The 22,564-nt window shown below is 39.9% G+C and overlaps 1 protein-coding gene across 2 annotated transcripts in view; it reads right to left on the minus strand.

Moving 5' to 3' along the window:
* Nucleotides 1-431: 431 nt before the first annotated feature.
* The window catches only part of SYTL4 (synaptotagmin like 4), a 45,480-nt gene continuing 23,347 nt past the window's right edge, over nucleotides 432-22,564 (minus strand). The window contains exons 6-17 of one of the 2 annotated variants that reach the window (XM_036919640.2): nucleotides 15,213-15,314; nucleotides 14,653-14,728; nucleotides 14,234-14,324; nucleotides 14,015-14,118; nucleotides 13,284-13,379; nucleotides 12,014-12,192; nucleotides 11,610-11,712; nucleotides 10,941-11,102; nucleotides 7,234-7,342; nucleotides 5,341-5,440; nucleotides 4,391-4,599; nucleotides 432-2,111 (exon numbers count right to left, since the gene is read on the minus strand). In XM_036919640.2, the coding sequence (XP_036775535.2) occupies nucleotides 1,963-2,111; nucleotides 4,391-4,599; nucleotides 5,341-5,440; nucleotides 7,234-7,342; nucleotides 10,941-11,102; nucleotides 11,610-11,712; nucleotides 12,014-12,192; nucleotides 13,284-13,379; nucleotides 14,015-14,118; nucleotides 14,234-14,324; nucleotides 14,653-14,728; nucleotides 15,213-15,314 (1,480 nt within the window). In that variant the 3' untranslated portion in view covers nucleotides 432-1,962. The remainder of the gene's footprint in view (nucleotides 2,112-4,390; nucleotides 4,600-5,340; nucleotides 5,441-7,233; nucleotides 7,343-10,940; nucleotides 11,103-11,609; nucleotides 11,713-12,013; nucleotides 12,193-13,283; nucleotides 13,380-14,014; nucleotides 14,119-14,233; nucleotides 14,325-14,652; nucleotides 14,729-15,212; nucleotides 15,315-22,564) is intronic. The other variant, XM_036919641.2, reaches the window with a different exon arrangement.

Genomic DNA, 22,564 nt, shown 5'->3' on the forward strand with positions numbered 1-22,564 from the left:
GAGTGAAAGAAAAAGGCCCTAGGTCTTAGAGACATTGAAGGATCCAGGAAGAAACATGCACAGTGAGCAATATCCTCCCCACCAGCCTTTCTCCCCTTTTTCCTCCAGCATGCACAGGTTGGGGGATGACTACAAAGCTAAAGAAGGAGTTCCTTTGTTACTTAAGAGAAAGAAAAGTGGCGCCAGTTTTAATATGCAGTCTCAGTTCTCTCCCTAGATACAAAACACAAAGGTCGATGGATCAGAGATCAGCAGAGCTATCAGACAGCAATATAGGGAAAGGGAAATTTCTTCAAATCAGCACATCATGGTCTGGGGAGGGCACTTGTTGCTTTGGTTCTTAGCCTTCCAGCCAAGTGAAAAGCAACAGCTGTTAAGTCAGGACATCAAAGACAAAAACGTCCATATAGAGAACTAACAAATGCAAACACTTGATAAGTGAGAAAACTTTATTGAAGCTCACTCATATACATTTCAGGGGGTGGAGACCAAAGGAGCAATTTACAGCCCAGGATCCCAAGTTATGCCTTCATTACAATATCAGTCTGCATCAAGTCAATCTTTTAAAAACACTCCTCCATTCAGTTCATGCAAATAAGAGAAACCATCTTAACTGCCATCAATCCAGTGGCCTTATAGTAAAGTCAGCCAGCAGCTGACTCTACTGCAAGGGATTTCTTCTTCAGTACAGACTCCTTTCACAAGCCACTTTGCGTAGACACACTTGGAATAATAAAAAGGTCCATTTGGAACAGTGAGTTTCAGAAAATGAGCCTGAGGTCATTAAACCCTTCTTAGAAAGGTCTTACCACAATGCACCCATGTTATATCTTGGTCAAGTTCAGGAAACAATAGAAAAAACAGGAACTGAAACCACTTCAAGAAGGAAGTCAGAATAACTGGGAGGGTCTCTGAATATACTCTCCTGGAGCGCTAACAGTGTCCAGAGACACCAGACCAGCTGAGACAGTACTTGGCTATTCTGGCTGATCTAATGGTATGTAGACCATATTCTGTGTAATAACACCCCACGGATGCAAACACTAAGAAAGAGGAGAGTGAAGACGTTTCTCTCTGCTTTCATTAGAGGAGCACGGAGGCTTTCCAACAAGCACTGTATCCATTTAAATGCAAAGAATTCCGATCGGGCTGGGAGGTGCTTCACCCTCAGTCATTGGTCCTCTGGGACTACTGACAAGCTATCACTGGGCATGTCCATGACTCAGTTGAAAGGCCATTATTGAATTCAAGTGCTTTTCTAAAGCAGCTCCATTTTAAGGGGGCCCCAAAGGTCTGGTGAAGGTGTCTAGAACTAAAAGGAACTTAAGAATTTTCTTAGCATTTCAAAGAAAACCATTATAACCAAGCCAGGTGGAAAGTGCTTAAACACAAGAAGGGTTAAAAGCCACATTTCAGACATTTATCAAGGTAGAAATGGAGTTAAAAGCATAAACTGGAGAGAAAGGAGAAGACCTACTTACCTCTCCCCTATCTTCTCCTGTCTTTAGTAACCCAACCATGCTTCCTAGAGCCTAGGCTTCAGACCAGGCACACCTTGAAACATAGACTGGTATGAATGTCAAAGGTAGCCTTGGCTTCCAGGGGAAGTAGGAACAAAGATAGCAAGGTAGGAGATAAAACGCTGTTTTAAAAGATCTGTAAGTTAATTAAACCTCCTAAAGATATAGAAAGAATGGACTCTGAAAGTATACTAGATTATGCACAAACAAAAACATTTTGAAAAGACTCTTATTCTTGAGCCTGCTTTTAAAAGGGAAACACATCTGCACCACTCAAGCATAATAAGATTTGTAGAAATACAAGTTTATACACACACATACATAACACACACACACACACACACACACACACACACATTAAATTATAAATCTTTGCTCTTGGTTTCTTTGCCTCCTCTAACTTGCCCTGGACAGGGCTGCACCTGCAGAGGAGGACAGGGACTCATAAGCCCAGATTCTGCTTGGCCATTGAAGAACGGAGCTGCAGAGTCCCTTCTGCCCAAGACCCTGGGTACTGTCGCATCTTCTGCCACAGGCTCACTTCTTCCCCAGTCGAGTCCATCCAGTCCACCACTTCCCCATTACTGATCCCTGAGGAGAAACACCAGAGGATGCTGAACAGGGAACCACTCCTTAGCCCACCAGGAAAGATGGGTTATACAACAAGGGTAGCGACCCCATAAAACACAGTGTGCTGAGAAGATGGGCTGATGAGGACAGCAGTCTACTGGGAATGCCTCCCTGTGGATCCTGCACAGTTATCTCTGGGCTCCTGAGACTCTATCAAGAGGCTTCAGGTTGATGAAATGAGACTCCAAATAGCACATGGTAGCTCAAGACCTCTTATCCTGAGGCTCTTATAGAGCTCTAGGGTCTGAAACCTCATGCCAGAGCTACCGTCTTGCTGTGATTGTCAACTTGACTTAAAATTGGGAAAAGAAAAAAAAGGAAGCAGCAACAGCTGATCACCTTTTTCTCCAACTGTAGACTCCAGGCCTGACATTCATATTATATATGGCCTTGTTCCTATTCTCCTGTATGTTCATTCATTCAACAAACATTTACTGAGTGCCTACTATGTACCAGGTACTTTTCTAGGCTCTGGAGATACAGTAATGAGTGAAGAAAGAATCCTGCTCACAGGCAGCTCATATTTGAATAGGGAAGACAGAAAATATACAAGTAAATCAAAGAGTACTTCAGGTAGTGAGGTAAATATCATGAAGTAAATAAACAGGGTGATTTGTAGTCCCTCGATCAGGGCCTCCTTCCTTTCTTTTCTTTCTTTCTTTTCTTTCTTTCTTTTAATTTTTGTGCCTCAAAACAACTTCACCTTTTTTTAAGTTGAGGTACATTAAATGCACAAATCTTAGGTACAGATCAATGAAGTTTGATAGGTATATTCACTCAGGTAACCATTGCCCAGATCAAGATATCAAACACTGTTTTTTTCCCCTTCACCTAGTTCACTCACCATTCTCCTCTACAGCAATCACCAGTCTATTCTCTGTGTCTTTAAGTCTATTTCTGTTTTATTTATTTTGTTTTTTAGATTCCACATACAAGTGAAATCGTATGGTGTTTGTCTTTCTCTGACTTATTTCACTTAGCATAATACATCAGCGCCTCCTATAGATGGAGTGGTCTGAGGGTCTCTCTGAGAAGGAGACATTTGAGTCACGATCTGAAAGATGGGAAGCGTCCAGACTTTCCACACAGAGGGAACAATAACTTCAAAGGTTATGAAGCTGGAATAAGCTTGGTGTGTTTGGGGAGCAGAAAGAAAGTCACTGCAGTTGGAGCACAGTGAGCAAGCAGGAGAGTCATTTAGGCTGGAACATAAAGAAACCGTGGGCCTGGCTTATACAGGGGCCTGTAGGTCTGGTAAGAACTTCGGACTGCCTTCTAAGTGCAGCAGGAAGCCACTGGTGAGTTTTCAGCAGGGGACTGACAAGCACTGGCTTAGATTTATAAAATTATCATCCAAGATGCTTTGTGTTAAATGATTCATATGAATTATGAATACACAAGTAGTATTTAAGGCCACAGGAATGCAGAGACTTAAGAGAGATAAAAGAGGATTCAAGACTAAGCCTTGAGAAACACCAGTATTTAGAGTCTAGGGAGCAAATGAGGAACCCACAAAGAAAAGTGTAGCGTCAATAGAGGCTAATTATTTCCAGAAAAGGGGAGTGATCAGCTATGTTAAATAGCATGAAAATTCTAGCATGATGAAAACAACACTTTGGCATGATCAACTGCTCAGTGAAGCGGTGGGGCAGAAGCCAGCTCACAGTGAACTGAGGGAAAAAGGAGAGGTGAGGAAGTGGAGACAATTCTTTTGAAGGAATTAGCAGGGGGATGTGGGGTCAAGAGGTTTATTTCTGTTTCTTGAGACTGGAAATACCAGAGCACATCTGTTTTCACCTCCAGTAGGGAGATAGAATGAAACTGATCAGACAGAGAGAGGAGATTCCAGAAGTGAGGTCACTGAGAAGGTGAGGGTGTGATCTAGAACACTTGCAAAGAGCTTTGCCTTTGCTAAAAAGGGCCCTTCTCTCATTACAACAGGATGAATGATGCAAATTATAGGTACAGATACAGGTAGGTTTTCGATTTTTTTTGTTCAGAAGATGATGGTGTTCCCGGCAATCAAAGTCACTTTTATCTGTACGTATAGCCGTACATGTGCTCAGCCTTTCCCTAGGCCTGCACACAGTAGGCACTCAGTAAATAATGGTTGAATGTTAACCGAAAGGAAAGAAGACAACTCTTGTCACAGGGAAGCTTTGTAGGGAGAGGGTGGGGTACCTTGGAGTGAAATACACAAGAGGCCTTGAAGACAGTGAGGATGAAGGAGAGGCTCTCACCAGTGCCAACACCCAGCCTGACCCCTCCCAGGAAGTCATTGCTGGCCAGGGGCTCCCGGTCCCACACAGTCAGTTCCAGGCACATGTGTTGTAGGTCTTCCAGCTTCACACCATTGTAGACAAATGTATGGTTGTAGTGGGGATTCAGAGTCTTCTTCATCACAGGAGTTTTACGCTTACTGGCCTTGCTCCTCATAGGAAGGAGGTATCTGGCAGATGGCAGAGAGTAATCAACAACCCACTCAAAGCTGGCAATATCTATCTAAAATCCCCCTTCCCCTACCACAGGCCTAGCCCAGGAAGGAGAGTCAACACTCAGATCCTGGTACATACACTCCCTCCTTTGCATCTTCTAAAACAGAGTTCCTACCACCTCCACTAGATCATTCACCTGATTCAATGCCTTTAACCTGGGGAGAAAATTAATGTTATTAGTGAGCGGTTGTCTATACTCCATGAAAAACAGGTTTTTAATATTTGGTTGCATGTCTATTAAGCAAGGTCTTCTCCACATAAAAGCAACGGTAGTGACTATGTGCATAGCCAAACATGATTTGCCTGGTCAGCGGGGTGATCTGTATTTGGGAAAGCTGGCATTGCCTAAATATTTTCGGGAACCAAGTCCTGAGTTCCAAAATCTTGACAGGTGACACAGATTTTTACTCAGGATTAATTAGGAGCTTAAAGTTCATAACAAAGGAAAAGTCAGACCTATCTGTCTATCACCTCCCTCTGTGGAAATTAGTACTGCAGCCCAGTCCAAACTGAGCTCAGACCAGCACAAAGGTAGTAGCGGAGGCTTTCCCATTACCTACTTTCAGGCACAAAGCTGGTTGCTAGAGGCGATAGGACGGACAACAATAACACCTGCCGAGAAGGGTTAACCTGGTTTCCTCTGTTTGCTCTCTCGTCCTGAAACTGACAAGTTGGATGCCGCTCCAGGGACTCACCCCTTGACGAAGCTGTCTGAAGTCCCTCCTGATTTGGCAGCCGTCAGGTTCTTGGCTTCTTTGATCCACACCTGGAGCTCTCCCCCTTCCCCACCTTTACCTGTAAGGGATGTTGGCCATAGCAAGTGAGCCCTACACCTCCAGATTTCTCGTGAGCTTTAGCTACATGGTGCTGCTTGCATTCCTTGCTCCTGAAGGCAACAAGCTCTGTGACAACCACGTCACACCTGACTTGCAGCCTCAGTACCTAACACAGTGCCTCACAGGAAGCAACAGGTGCTCAATATCAACAGGAGCAATAAATGCTTATTGAAAACTACTGGCTATGTGCCAGTTTAGTTAACCATTTAATTCTCAAAGCAACCCAATGAGATACATATTATTATTGTCCTCTTTTTATAGATGAGAAAACTGAGGCTTAGAGAAATAAAGTTGCCTAGTATTTATTGAAAGACTTTTAAAAAAGGGGACTCCTCCACTTGTGTTCTTGATCCCATCCCCACTTCACAGGACTCATCAGGCATCATCAATTTCAACCCCCACCTCCCATTTTTGATATCTCTTTCTCTACTAGTCCAATCCCCTCACTTTAAATATATGCTCATCTCACTTCTTCTTTTAAAAAATCCTTTAAAAAGAAAATCTCCCTTCAACCGTAGCCCCTTTTCAATCTATCTCCCATGTCTCTCCTTTCTTTTACCATCAATGATCCTGGAAAAAAGAGGTCACACTCACCACCTCTACGTCTCTGCCTCATTCACTCAGCCTAACTTCTAATGAAATTTAGCTTCTTCTTCCTCTTGACCTACTGAAAATGTAATTTCATACCAATGAGCTGCATGTTCTCAGTCTCGACAGACTAGGGGACTTGACAACCCCCACTCCCTTCTTTTTCAAGTTCTCTCTTGGCATTGTTCTCTCCTGATAACCCTCCACCTTACAAGCTTGCTTCCTCTCCTCATCCTTAAAAATGTTGCTGTTCCCTATGAGTCTATCCTTGCCTCTCTTCTCTAGTCATTCTGCACACCCTTCTTGATTCCCCAAATCCTGCAGATTATACCTTGCTTCAGGTATTGTTTTAAGAACTTTGGAATCCCATTGCCAGGGAATCAAGTTCAGCTCCTTACCATCATGTTCAAGGCCCTTTTCAGTGGGGCTCCGGCCTCATTAACAATTGCAGCCCTGCTCCCACATAGACATACTAGAACTCCACTGAAATAAGGAGTTCACTCCTTCACACTCACATACAACTCCACATTTAATATGCCTTTTAAAAAGCCTTTGCTCATGCTATCCCCTCTTCTGGAAATGCTCTTCTCATCTCATCCTCTTCCTTTTCTGCCTGGTCAAGTATTAAGTCCAGGTTTATTATTACTTCCTCTTTAAAGCTCTCCCAAATGTAACCAGACAGAATTCATCAGTCCTGTATCTGTAGGTCTGTTCTTTCAGCTGGTGACTGTCTTTCTTGCTAAACAAAGCTCTTCAGGGGAGGGCAAAATCATGTCTTATTCACCTACATATTCATAGTCACTAGCACAGTGTCTTGTGTGTTGATTTACTCTTTCTCAACCTTTAACTTCCTGTCCCTCAAACTTCACTACCCTTTTCAATCACCCTTTTTCAGCCCTAAAGTTTCTGTTCTGCCCTCTTAATAGCTTGCCACAGGTGAAGCAAGACCAAGTTTAAAGGCCTGAAAAAAAAAAACAGAACGTCAACCCTAAGGTTGAAAAACACAGAAATGTGTTCTTAAATTTACTAAAGGAATCTTCCCTAGGAGATGACCCAGGGTGCATCTCAATCTGGTCTCCCCAGCAGCTCTAGCCACTAGTCAGCATTACCACACACCCCCTGTGCAGAAGACTAAGAGCTACCAGGATCCCAAAGAAAACTCACTGTTCTTCCGGTCACCTCCAACAGGGAGCTTGGAGGCTGGGATGTATTTCAGTGAAACCACCAACTCGCCTTTGTGTGATGGCAAGCCAGTCGGGGACTCAGCACTGATCTGAAATACAGGGAAAGCCAACAGGTCACGCAGGGCTTCTTGGGAGCTTTGGGGACCTCTTGCTGAGGAGATTCTAAACTTACCCCCACAGACAGCTTCATGGCATAAGAAGACCCTTCTCCTTCTGAAGACAAGCCGGGGTCCCTAGATCAGGGCAGCCCCAGGTTTCTAGGGCAGTTTCTTCAGAAAGAGCAGCAGCAGAGCCAACAGAGACCTCTGCATTGCCCACTATTTTGCTATTTGGGGGATACAGTTACTAGATTTCCAAACCCCCAAAGGTCTGCTAGCAGGGCTGCCACACAAAATCACAAGGTCTGACACCATGACAAAGAATCTTGCTGCCAGCACTGTAACAGCCAAAAAGTGGTAACAAATGTTAATCGATAAAAGAAAGGTTAAATGAGTGATTTTAATGTCCTCATATGGCATATGACATGCAGTCACCAAAAAAAAATGCAGGAAATCTCTACATGTTGGCATAGAAAGATACCCAAGACATACTGTTAAGTCAACAAAGCAAGACAGAGAAAAAATATGCCACTTGTATTAAAATATATTCATACATGTACATGTGAATATAAATGTATGTAAATAATGATTATCATCATTATCACTTACATAGTACTTACTATGTGCCAGGTACTGTTATAAATACTTAAGGCATGTCATTTTGTTTAATCCTCAAGATAGTCCCTATGAAATAGGTACTATTATCTCCATTTTACAGATTATGAAACAAAGGAACAGAGAGGTTAAGTAACTTGCCAAGTGCCAGACAGTAATTGACAGAGGCAGATTTCAAATTCAGCCAGACTGGTTCAAGAGTCCATGCTTTTAACCATGATATTACACTGCACAGAAAAATCCAGAAGGATACAAACTTAACAATTGTTTCTTCTAAAGAGGGGAGCAAAATGTGGAGAGGGAAGAGGACTTTTGCTTTTTACCCCATATATATCTAAAGTGTCTTTTTAAGGAGAATGGCATGTATGACTTTCATGATTTTCAAAGATGAGAAGTATTCTTTAAAAGAGAGCTTATAAAGATTTGAAGGTGAGGCAGAACTCTGCTACCAGGATTTGAATATGGCACAATTTTTTATTTTACACTTACATACATTACTTGTGATCAGTGATTGTTCCTTTCACTAGAACCTAAATATTAGAAGGGCAGGAATCCAGCCTATTTTCATGCATCTTAGTATGCCTGACACTTATCAAAGTACCAGCACATAATAGGTGTTCTACAAATATTTACTGAATGAATGTGTGGGATGAGCAGCAAGTGGAGTACCCCCTTTGGCTGTGAGTAGCAGAACTGCTTCACTCTATTGGATCTCTCTTGAGAACGTGGCTCTGTTGTTCATGCTTTGGTATCCAGAGCATGAGCTGGTACATCCTAGAGGCACCTTTCCACCTGCCTGTGTTCACTGGCACTTCTCTAACTTAAGTTCTCACTGCTGAGCATACTGATGCCAGGAAGACATACCTCCCATTGGTTTGAGAATATGTATCGCATTCCCAGAATGCATAAAATTTAGTATATGAGAGAGACACAAAGAATAGGAAGGTGGATGCTGGAAGAGAAAACTAAATGGGAGCAAATAGATTACCAGGGCAAAAAAATGAAAAAGCAAAAACAATAAATGCAGACTATCTTAAGTTAAAATATTTATGTAATGTTGGAGTGAACTTTTTGTTGTTTATAAAATGTCTACACAACTGATTAATTTCTAGATTGTGAACTTCAGTGGACCCTTAAAATTTGGAGTTCAGCTTTAGCTAGAAATTGGCATATTTGTTTCAGCAGCATATTTTCATTCTGGCTCAATATAATTGCAAAGAGCAAATATCTCCATTTTAATGCAGATTTTTCTTTTGATGTAAGCTATTTTTATTGGCAGAAGTTCATGATGGGTTACGGTGACATTTCCAATATAATTATATCAACTATAGTGCCCTGAGAGAATGACTTGAGTATCAAATGCTTAAGAAATTCTAAATTCATAATAATATGCTATAGTTCAGTGGTAATTACTTTCCTGTTCTTATTAGTATTTAAAGGGACAGATTTAATGTAGTTACTTTTTTTTGGAGGGCAGTAGCTATCAAAATATTGAGTGTACATTTTCTTTGACTCAGTAATTCCACCACCTGAAATTTCTACTACAGTTATGTTCACACAAGAAGGCCAAGATATATTACAGCATAGTTTTAGCAGAGAAAAACCAACAATTTAAAAGCTCATCAGTGGGAAATAGTACATAAATTATAATACAGACACACAAGAGAATGCTATACAGCTATTAAAATGACAAAGATTTGTAAGTGATGGCATAAAAAGATGTGCATGATAAACTGTTAATACCAAATCAAGATATATATACACAATCAGGTTCACATAAGCACATTTGTATAAAAATGAAAAAATGTAATTCCATATGTGTATATCCATGCTACTTAATACAAAATTGCTATTAAGATATCCAAGTAGCTCACAATGGTGCTATTCCTAGGAAATGGAACCCATTTTTCTTTTTATAGATTTCTATGTTGTTTTAATTTTGAACCATGTGCATATAAATCCTTTTATTCTTAATTTTCCCAATAAGCAATACATGTGACATGGTAAAAAGTTCATGCACTATATATAAAAGGGCACATAGAGAAAACTAAATCGTCCTCCCACCTCAGTCTCTCTTCCTAGAGGCAGCCACTAGTACTAGTTTCTCATCTGTCTTTCCAAAGATATTCTAGCATCATGTACTGTCTTAGCACCTAAAGTGCTAGTGTAAAAAAATTTTATGGCAGAACCTTGCCATTGAACCGTTCTGATAATCAAGAAGTCCTAACTCTCTTTTGGCAACTTCATCATAACCAGAATGACAGTAACCTATTGAATGCCCATTATGTGTCAGGCACCAATACGTACTTTTTATACAATCTTGCAAAAAAAGGAATATTATTATTATCTCCATTTTATAGACAAAGAAATTAAGGCTCACAGAAGTTAGGTGACTTAGCTAAGTTATTTTATCAGATAGATGACTCACCCAGCTGGCAAATAACAGAACCAGAATTCAAATCCAGGTGTGCCCACAAATCCCAGGCACTATAATGCACACTGCTACACTCTCACCCGAAATGCCACCTCCAAAGTAAAATTTCTCTGGCTTGTATGACCAAGAGCACAGCAACTGAAACTCCATGAATTTCTACTTCCCACTTCTTTAGTGAAAGGTTAGCTTAAGAAAGGAGTGTAGATTAAGATACGCCCAAAAGGCTAGCTTGGAGAGAGGTGCAAGGTAGGATGTTAGGATACGCGGATACACTGGAAAGTTAGGAGGCAACGCTTGGCACACATATAACAGACTTTTCAAAGGAAAACCATGGCTTCATCCTTTGCCTGGCCTACACAGAAGAAATTACTCACACTTGACATATAAACGCATCTAAAATTACTGTCAAACTCAAAAACCCCAGCAGGGGTTTCTTCTAGAACGCAGACTATATTCAAAGACACTACCAGCATGTACCAGCAGAGGTCACTGCAGACAATTCTCCCTCAGATCCAAACTGTAAATTGTTAAAGCCACTACCTTTCCATGTAAAGAGAGGCAGTGATCTAGTTTCTTATCAAGCTTCCAGGAATCCATCTGGACCTCTGCTTCTCCAAGGAAAGTGTTTCTGCCAAAACGGCCATGATGCCAAACTGAGAACTGCAAAGTCCTCTGAGCCAGGAGAGATTCTGGGATCTCATACTGTGAAAGAAAAGGAGAAGTACAAGATGATTTGTTTGTTGTTAACTCCAAAAAAGATTATTCCAAAATCCAAGCAAACATACCTAAAGTCCATAGAGGGCTGAATATCAAATTATATTAGTCCCTCAGCACTTTGAGTTTCCTCACTCAAAGCCTCATTACCACATTTCACAAACATGGGGGGACCTGGAAAATTACTTTTTCCTAGAGTGGGTGAGAGAACACTGGGACATTTGAAAAGGCCTGCCACAAAGACCTCTGATCCCAAATGACATTTCCAAATGAGATTTGTGGCCATGTAAATCTCCAACTTCAGAGCAATAAGAAAGCCAGATCACCTTTGTTCTCTTCTCTGGGAGGCTGGGATGTGAACAGACACTCATAGTGTATCCTCAGACAGACACAGCCATGAAAAACGAGGTCAATGACCCACGTAGCAGAGGAATAGCAACAGTTTAGCACACAAGACAGAGCAAGTGTTCCTACCTTCAGGGTCTAGATACTTACTCGAAGGATTTCATCAAATAGCGGATTGACAGTGTCCCGCTTGATGCTGGTTTTTCTTTTTCCTTGGCGGGACTTGTCAGGCAAAAGGTAAGTCTTCACATATCTAGAAACCAAGCAGAGTACTGAGTAATTCACCATCTTTTCTCAAGCCTGTTCTTCACTTTCCTGTTCCCCATATACACATGCTGTGACAAAATGAAAACGTTGCATCAAGCCCTCTCAGACATGCCATTTTTGCATTTTCCCAATCCCGGTCCCTTTCCCACATCTCCCCTAACCACTCTCCCCTAATCACACCTCCCTGTCTGCCCAGGAAGTGATGACCTCAGTTCAAGAGTACCCAGTGAAATGCCAGAGTCTGAGCTCTTATCTCAGAGCAGCTGTCAAATTCCAGAAGCACTCACGGGTTAGAGCGTTTCTTGGCTTCATCAGCATAGGCCAGCTGGTGGCACTCCTTCACGTGGATGGCCAGAGTCTGTGCTTGCTGCTCATACTTCAGGGAAAAGGCAATCTTGCCAGTCACAAAGATGTTACCGAAATCGCCAGCTTCACTATAGATGCTCATCATGCTGCCAATTGTACTCTGAAGATAAAGCACCCACAAACATAGGGTGAAAGCATACTCCCCTCCCACAGTGCCCACACCTTCCCTCCTGGTAAGGCCACAGCCACTGGACACAAGTTTCAGAAGCCCCTGCGACAAGCCAGCACTGCCAGCAGACTTGTACCCAGAGTGTAAGAGCGAGTAGCACTCTCACAATTGTTCAGGTTAATAAATCAGTTCATGGCTCACCTAGGCCCTCAGCTTCTCTTCTTCCCTCTTTTTTTTTGACATATTTTATTGTTCATTTTCACCTGACCCAGGACGTGGGCAAGGAGTAGAGAGAGGTATGGTGCTCTAAACCCATTTTTGGTATGTTATATATGCCAAAACGTTGGCTAGATGGGGTCATTTACTAACTAAAACAGGATGCCTTAACTACCTGTGGGGTTTCTTTTATCCACCTTATCCCTATCAAGACCCTAGAGAGAAGTGACTTGCACCAGAATTGGAGGGAAAACCCCACCAGAGGTGAAAAGATATCTTCTTCTTGGGTAATATCAGCTCTGCAAGCCCATCACTCATCCTGTGCATGAGCGAAAACAAACTCTAATCACCCAGGTTCCTGACTCTGTTTCATTAAACATCAGTCTTCATACTTAAAACAGAATGAGGCCCTGATTCTTAAATGTCCTTTACTTCATGGTTCTGATTGGCATTGTTGCTCCTTAATCATAACGTCAATTAACCCTGCCAGGACCCTTCTCATGCCACTCAATACTCTTGAATGTGATTTTGGAGAGGGCTATGATGAAGAAATATCATGTGGCTCACTTCATGGCCTGAGCACCTCTTTAGGGGAGAAGTTACAGGTTACTGTTCACAAAGCCGTCATGAAGCACATGGCTAGCCCAAATTACCTCGTGTAAGAAGCTCTGGGGCAGAGGCTGAGGAAATTACTTAGCTGTTCAGTAAGCAGCTATGGTCTAAATTGAGGATACAAACAAATGCACCTTACTTACCTGAAAAGAGTGGCTAGGATGACTTCCCTAGAACCTGACTCTGGTCTAGGAAGGCACTTCCTTCCTCCCTAGTACCCCAACAGGTCTACAGCCATAGGATTAAGAATTTACCATGGATGAGCCACTTCGCATGCTGCTTCTGGCTAGCTTCTGGCGATGCAAATTTACCAGGTGGTCAATGTCTTCTTCTTCTTCCTCTTCCTCTCCCTGGGACAACAAATATGGACTCAGAGTTAATAAAAATAAGAAAAAATTCAAATAATATCTTCCCTTTAGTAGGAGACATAATTGTTGTTAAGCAATGAGGTAACATGTATGCACATACCCTTATTTCCATGTCTTCCCATTTCAGTCTTCCAACCTATATTCCAACCATCCTTCTCAAATCTCAAAAGAGTAAGATAAGAATATCTGTTTCCCATTTAACTGCCCCAACCCAGCCATCTCTTTACATTTTAATCAAAACAGGTATTTATTTGAGCCCCCAAACATGTATCAAGCAATGTATTAGAAGATAAAAAGAGACAGTGAAGCAATAATTTGCAATCACAATATAAGTTGATCATGGGGACTGTTGAACCACCGTGATGTACATTTGAAACCAATATAAGATTGTATATTTAAAAAAAAGATTGTATATTAATGACACTTTAATAAAAAAAAGAGAGACAGTAAAGACAGCCTCCTTCTTTAAGTAGTTCAGCTACCAGATTTACTTTAGAAATTCAGAAGAATCAAGATTCATGTTGCCTCTTCCTAAAGAATTAAGTATCCAATACTAAAGTCAACTCTAGATGTATAAAATTTCATACAGTGACCAAGTGAAATACAAGGGTACTTACTATATCCACACTGAGGCCTGGGACAGATTTGCTTCTGTCTCCCAAGGAGCCACTTTCATGCCCCACATCTTCTGGGCGAAGATCGATCACAGACTTAGTGTATTCTGAATGGAAGACCAAAAACCCAAATCAAAAGAGACCTATACTTCTTCATACCAAGAATCCATTAAAAGTACTGAGAATGTCAATTGCAAATGACCATGAAGGGAAATCTGCTACCTGAAGGCCTGAGGATTTTTCTGGTGTTCTTCTTGAATATCATTTCACCCTCATCGACAGATACCACATTTTGACTCCCAGGTTGAGTGTCCTAGGAAGGGATAAAGGCGAGGAAATGGAAAAGGACAGTTGGGAAGGTAGAAGAATAGCCTTAAGAAGGAAGCTCAGATTTTTCACTAAACTATGACTAAGTTAAAGAACAGATTAATTTAATTTTAGGAATTTTATTGAATCCTATAAAGTAATACAAAACTTGTTATCTCACATTTCAAGCAAATCTAAGAAAAGGCTCCCAAGTGAATATGAACTAAAGATTGTTTAGTTGAATTCTTGATTTAAATTCTTCCTGAGAAGGGAAAGAGAGAAAGAGAGAGAAACAGAGATGGAGAGGGACTGACTAACCAATAACTAAAGCTTACCTTTTCTACTTGAGATTTGGGGGCAGACATCTTCTTCCATTCTGGAAAGAGGCCCGATTTATCCAGAGAGTCTCTCCTGGAGGTAAATACAGAAGTTATAACAAAATCACCTCCTCTCCCCAAGATTTATGGAAAGAGAGTCACTGGCTTGGGGTCACTGTAGTAACTCAACCCAGAAGGTAAACTTCGTATCTGATTTACCTTGAAGGGATTCAGATGATCAGACAAGCAACTTTGCACATACACAAACCCCCAAACTCCCACTCCTCAGGGACAGCAGCATCAGCAGCTGCCAGTCCAGGAAGAGTCCTCCAAGGCGGAGCAGCCTGTGGAAGTTTGCTCGCTCCAGAAGGCTAAGCTCAGAGCCAGCAGTAGAAGTGCTACTGAAAGATCTGTGGCAAGGTCAGAGAAAATACTCACTCGGCTTACAGAGGACAGAAGTCAGAACACTGAAGGCCTAGGAGCCCTGTGCCCTGTCACTGAAGAACAAAATGGGAACTTGGGTTGATCAGAGGGGCAGGGACCTGTGTGTGTGTTTAGGTGGGGGTGGGGGAGCTCACCTGGACAGGCTATCTGAGTCAGCTGTGTAGCTGTCCAGACTCTCACTCTCAGCCTCCAGCGTACTCTTTCCACTTTTGAGCTTGGGCACTTCAAACGGCACACTAGGATAAAAACCAAGAGCTGATATGTAAAGCAAGTGGGCTCTCCCACCAGGAGTCAGAATTCCTTCCAACCCATTCACAATGGTAGCCTAAGCGGTCTCTAAGGTAAAAATCTTGAATATACTTTTAAAACTGTTCTGTGATTCTCCATTGCTGTTGGGATGGAGTTCAAACTCCTGATTTCCTGGTAGTAGTCATCACATATGTAATTATTTGTTTATGTCTATTAGACAAATTAATTTGTTCAGTAATTTAAAGAAATGATTTGTTCAATGCCTTTCTCTTCCATTAGACTAAGTTCCATGAGATCAGTGACCACATATCTTGTTCACTGCTATGTTCCCAATGCCTAGAAGAGAAAGTAGCATAGAGTGGGCACTCAAATATTTGTGGACTGAATTCCTGACCAAATGCCCTCAGTGGGGCTTAAAGTATATATATAAATAAGCACTATGTTTAGAATACAGCATTCAGAAGACCAGAATTCTCTTTCAGTTTAAGGAAGGATGACCACGAGCATTCCAAACAACAGTTGTCATCTCTAAAGAGAAGGACATGATTCCAGGGCCCCTTACCTCAAGGAAGCTGTGAGAAAACCAAGGAAAGGAAAAACAAATCATTCCTCTTCAAGTATTTCAAGTAATTTCACTTGGCTTCCAGGACCCCCTACTCTCCTGGTCCTCTGACTTCACTGGCCACTCCTTCTCCCCTCCTAGACCTTTAACCTTTGGATTGTGTTTAGGATTATTCCTTGGACTGCTTCTCTTCACTATCTAGAATTATGCCTAAATGACCTCATCTAGTTTTATGGCTTTAAATATCCTCTAAAAACTAATAACTCCTAAATTTATCTCTCATTCAAATGCCAGACATATTTCCAACAGCCTCCCTGACATCTCTGCTTGGATGAATCGAACACAGCAAGTCCAAAGCCAAAGCCTTAATCCTACCCCGTATTTGCTCACCCCTCAATTTTATCGAATGGCAACTCCCTTCTTTCACTTCTCAGGTCAAAAATCTTAAGAATCATCCTTGACCCTCCTTGTTCTCTCACAATATAAATCGAATCTGTTAGTAAATCCTCTTCATTCTATATTCAATGTGTATCTAGAATCTGACCAATTCTCGCCCCCTCCACTGCCATTACCCTGGTCCAAACTACCATCTCTAGCTCTTGGATGGTTGTGATAGACTCCCTACTTCTGCCCTTGCCCCCATACAACCTACTCTCAAACAGCCAACAGGAGTTTTTAAAATATAAATCCAACATAGAAAAACCATACAACCCAGCAATTTTACTCCTAGGTATACATCTAAGAGGCTTGAAAACATGTGTTCACACAAAAACTGTACACAAATGCTCATAGTGTCATTATTGACAATAGCCAATCGGTGGAAACAGTCCAAATGTCCATCAATGGATGAATGGATAAACAAAATGTGGTATAGACATACAATGATATATTATTGACAATAAAAAGGAATGAAGTTCTGAAACATGCTACAATGTGGATGAACCTTGAAAACATTAGCTAAGTGCAAGAAGCCAAACACAAATGGCCACATTTTGTATGACTCAATTTATATGAAATGTCCAGAATAGGCAAATCCATAGAGACAGGAAGGAGATTAAGGGCTGGGGTAAAGGGAGAGTGACTGCTTAGCGGGTACAGGGTTTCTTTCTGGGGTGATGAAAATGTTCTGAAGTTAGACAGTGGTGATGGTAGTACAATATTCTGAAAGTACTAAAAGCCACTGAATTGTATACTTGAAAATAATATATTTTATGTTAGTGAATTTTATCTCAGTTTAAAAAAATAATATCATGTCACTCAGAGCCCTCCTTCTCACTCAAAGACAGAGTCCTTACAAGTGTCAACAAAGTCTTACAGGATCTGCTTTTCACCACATCCCTGTCCTGATGTTCTGCCACTCTTCCCTCCCTCACTCAGTCCCAGATTCCTCAAACTCTCCAAATATAAACTCACCTTAGGTCTGACACTGGCTGCTTTCTCTGCCTAGAATGCTTTTCTTTCAGACACTCTCAGAGTTTGCTCCCTCATTTGCTTCATGTCTTTGTTCAAATGTCACCTTATTATTAAGACTTTTCCCTGGCTATCCTAATATAAACCTGATACATGATATATTTACTTGATTATTTAGTGTCTGTGTCCTCCAGCCCCAAATCTAAGCTCTATAAGCAAGGGACTTTGTTGTATTCATCAGTGTATCCCACTGCCTAAAACAGTGCCTGGCAAATAGCAGGCATTCATAAGTATTTGCTAAACATGTGAACAACTAATAAAGGAACAAAGAACAAAGTAACCAAAGCCTATATTATCTTAGGCAGTAAAGAATAAACATTCCAAGTTATCACTTGGATTATCATTCCAAATATCTCATGATATTTGAGATAGCTCTATGAAAACGGACAGTAGGGGTTGAAATCTTAGAACATGTAAGAGGTGAAACAGTGGTCATTTCTAGAAAGATGCATTAGCTTTATAGTCCAAAACACAGCAAGACACTTGATTTAATTTTTACTTTAAAATCATTCTTCTCCACCCTTTGCTTAAAGAACCCAAAGTGGAACCATTCCTCCAGAGAGGTAGTTTATCAATGGCCCATGGAGAGTGTTTTCTGCTTGTATTTTTTTTTCCTAAAGATTAATACGTACTGATACAAACAACCCTAGGGCAAAAAAGCAATTACTTGACATCTGTGCAGAAAAAAATAAACTAAGAGACAGGAATCTTGGGCTCTTAACTATCTGTATGATCTCAGGTAAATCACTTATCCTGCTTTCTTTTCTGTAAAAATAAGGGGGTTGAATTAGATTTCCCCTGAGGCTCCATAATTTTATGGAAAAGATCATTTTTGGCCACTTAATCTGTTTCCATGTTTGGGATAAAGAAGAGTCTTCTGGGTGCAGCAAGACAAGAGGTCACAGCCAGCCAGAAGCAATAGGTTTCAGAAATTACATTCTGACTAGTGATGTCAGATATGTTAATCACATTCAGGAAATAAAAGTCATTCTTATCCACAAAGGAAAAAGGGGGCCTCATCACCTAGAACAGATGAGTCACCCACCCAAGGCTGTGTGATTAAAATCACACTACATACATCCAACAAAACACCATACAGAGAGCAAAAGGAATGACATAGACCCTTGCACTGACATAGAAAGATGCAATGTTATATTTTTCTATACTTGTTTCTTTTTACACCTTGAGTTATAACTGACATAAATAAATTGCATATGTTTAAGTGCGATTTGGTGAGTTTTGACATATGTATACGTATACATTTGTAAAACCATCACCACAATTAAGTTAGTGAACACATCTATCACTCTCAAGAGTTTCCTCCTGGCCCTTCATAATCAATCCCTCCTTCTCTTCCCCCAGTTAAGTACTGATCTGCTTTCTGTCACTAAAATTTAGTTTTCACTTTCTAGAACTTTATGTAAACAGAAACATACAGTATGTCCTCTTTTTTGTTTGGCTTTTTCACTCACCATGATTATTTTGAGATTCATCCATGTTATTGCATTGTATCAGCAGCTCATTCTTTTCCGTTGCTGAGTAGTATTCCACTGTATAAACAAACCACAGTTTATCCCTTCACCTATTAATAGACAGTTGGGTTGTTTCCAGTTTTTGGTTGTTACAAATACAGCTGCTATGAAGTTTCATGTACAAGTCTTTGTATGGAGTTATGCTTTCCCTTCTTGAGTAAATGCCTAGGAATGGAATGGCTTAATCACAAAGCAGGTGCATACATTTAACTTGTTCGGACACTACTAAACTGTTTTTCAAAGTGGCTGTACTGTTGTACATTCCTGCCAGCAGCGCATGAGAATTCCAGTTGCTCTACATCCTCACTAACAGTTGATATGGTCAGTCTTTTTAATTTTAGCTATTTTAGTGTGTGTATCTTATCATGATTTTAATACACATCTCCCTAATGGCTAGTAATGTTGGGCATTCCTCATATGCTTATTTGATATCTGTATATTGTTTTTGGTGAAGTGTCTGTCCAAATCTTTTGCCCATTTTCTATTCAATTATTTATATTATTGAGTTTTTAAAGTTCTTTCCCTTTCATTATTTTGTCACTTGACATGTAATATAGTACAATCCTTTTTTTAAAAGGAATTAAAAATTTAAGAATCCAACCCATATTTGTACATTTAGAGAGTCTGAAGTCCATATGCCAGGACTATTAATGACTATTAACAATAATTATCTGAGGCAGAAGCAGTGAAGTTACTGGGGACTTACTTTATATATTTCTATATTGCTTTTCAACAATCATCTAAAACATGGTAGAGCTGAGGAAAAGTTAGGGGGAAGAAAACCACAAATAACAAGCCAAAAATTCACCAGAAGTAACCAAATGGAGAAAGGAGTAAAGCCTCAAGTCATAAAGTTCAAAAAGTCATGGCTAAGAAAACAGAAGAAAGATTTAGTTCAACATAACTCCCTCCAATGTGGAGAAGTGCAGACTGAGTGAGTAGACAGTCTTGGGATAAGTCAAGGAAATCAGAGGTCCTAACAATTTGTTGTCCCAGATATCACTAGGGACCCCAACAGAGGCACACAAGACTACTGGGGCCTGTCCTCTCTCAGGGTGCTGGTATGAGCTAGAGGATGCACCCAGAGCTGGACTGAGGAACCCAAACATTTAAAACAATCTCAGGAGACCAAAACCCAGAACCCCCAAGTTGCCTTTTGCCTCTCCCCTGGATAACAAAAGAAAGTATATAGAAAGCAATATTCTACCCTTCAACTACAGATGGGTGTAGGGAAGAGAGAAATTGTTTCAAGTTGAGATGAGGAGCCTGTAAAGAAGAATTCACACATACTGTATCACAGCACACAAAAGATACAGGCAGAATTTCCCAGGTTAAACATGAGTAAAATGAAAAGAAATGGTCTGGTTGATATAAAAATATGCCAAGTGTGTGGTGGGGGGAGGGGAGGAACTGAAACACTTGTAATATAGATAAAAATTCCATTCTGGAAAAGAATATAACCCTAGGAAAATAAGTAGCTCTCTTGTGAGTGCTTTAATACTACACAGGAGCTTAACAGAAACAGAGATTAGATAAACTTAATAAAAATAAGAGATTAGCAAGAGCTCAAATACAAGATGATAAAATGACAAAATGAGGTAAAAAGGAAGACTGAGTGCAAAGAACAAATTAAAACCAAAACAAGATAATTCATTCAAATAAGTAAATCAGATAGAGAAAAAAGGAAAGAAGGGAGGGAAAAAGGCTAAAAGAAAGAAAATGGCTAAAAGCTAAAGTAATTACACCGAGGAAAGTGTTGGGCTAATCATGGTTAATTACTTTGATCGTTCTTGTTTTCTCTTGCATTTGATAGCAAAAGGACAGAAATGGAGGATAAAGAAATCCAATGTCCTTGAGGTAGAGAACTTAGTTAATGAAACAGAAAAAGAGTTCAGAGGATACAATACAGAAAACTTACCTAGCAATGAAGAAAGAACTCATCAAGGGTACACTGCATATTATGGAGAAATGATACAGGATGATCACCATTTTGGTATAACCTTGTTAAATTACTAAACTAAAAGAAAAATAAAAGAAAAAATTCAGGCATACATACACACACACACACACACACACACACACACACACACACACACACACGCAAACAGTTAATTACCTAAAAGGGAGAAAAACAAGAGGCTGGGTGATCTCAGACTTCTTCACAGTTACCTTCAGTGGCAGCAGGCAATGGAGTAGTGTCTACAGTATTCTGAGGGAAAGAGTGATCTAAGAATATAATATCCAGCCAAGATATCATTCAGGTATAAAGGCACTAGCCAGATACTTAACATGAAAAATGAAATAAATATAGCACCCATAAGCCCTTCTGGAAAGAATTTTTCAGTGATAAAATCCAGACAGGCAAGAGATATATCAAAGTAAGGGAAGCTATAGTCCATGGTCAGCTTGTAAGCATAGTTCCTTCAAAATATGAACTAAAACTAAAGAAACAGATAAAACAAGTAGATGATTTATAATGTTACAAGTGCTGACAAAGTAAAAATAATATGAGTAATAAAAAATGCAAGTAGAGGAAAGAGTTGGCAGGAAGTTTAAGAAAGCTAATCTCCTCTTTTGTAGCAGAGTGCACTGATAATGCTTAATATTAAAACAGGTAGATTTTTTTAAATGACTAAAAAATCATTTGACCCAGCAACTCCACTCCTAGGTACCTACCTAAAAGACATAAAAATATATGTCCATACAAAAACTCACAGTGAATGTTCGTAACAGCATTACTCACAATAGCCAAAAAGTAGAAACAACCCAAATGTCCATCAACAGAACAGATGAATGGATAAACAAGAGTGGTATATACATATAATGGAATATTATTTGGCAATAAAAAGAAATGAAGTATTGATACATGCTACAACATGGATGAACCTTGAAAATACTATGTTAAGGGAGAAAAGAGAATCACAAAGGACCACATACTGTATTAATCCATTTAAATAAAATGTCCAGAATAGGCAAATATATAGAGATAGAAAGTACATCAGTGATTGCTCAGGGATGGGGAAAGATAGGGAGGTTGTAGGGAGTGATAGCTAAAGGGTACAGGGTTTCTTTTTAAGGTGACAAACATTCTAAAATTGATAGAGGTGATGGTTGCACAATTCTGTGAATATACTAAAAACCATTGAATTGTACACTGTAAGTGAATGAATTGTATGGCATCTGAACTATATCCTGATAAGGCTGTTATCAAAAAGACACTAGAAAAAAATGACTGCTCAATGGTTTTCATAATACTTTTTTAGCTTAGCAGGACGTTAATAACTAATATATTTTATGCTAAAGAAACATTTGTCTGAAAATTAGCAATCTTTCAATTTTATTTCAGTGTTTTATTCTGGTAAATTCAAATAAAATTAAAAAGAATGCTTTTAATTTAATGTATTATGATCATATTATGAGCATTTTCCAGTCTATCCATTGACCCATCCGTCTATTTATATATAAGCACACAAGATATCTGAAATAATTTTCACATAATATGAATACTAGGGTAGTAAGAATTTGGGTGATTTGTTGCTTTCTTTGCTTGTTTCCTGTAGTGATTAAATTTTTAATTATAAGTATGTGTTATTTTTACTTGTCCTCAAATTGATCTTATAAAGAACAAAGTAAATATTCTGAAATGTTAATATTTACATGTAGGTAGTAGGAT

This window comes from Manis pentadactyla, chromosome X, assembly GCF_030020395.1.
Source record: "Manis pentadactyla isolate mManPen7 chromosome X, mManPen7.hap1, whole genome shotgun sequence".
Classification (NCBI taxonomy): Eukaryota; Metazoa; Chordata; class Mammalia; order Pholidota; family Manidae; genus Manis; species Manis pentadactyla.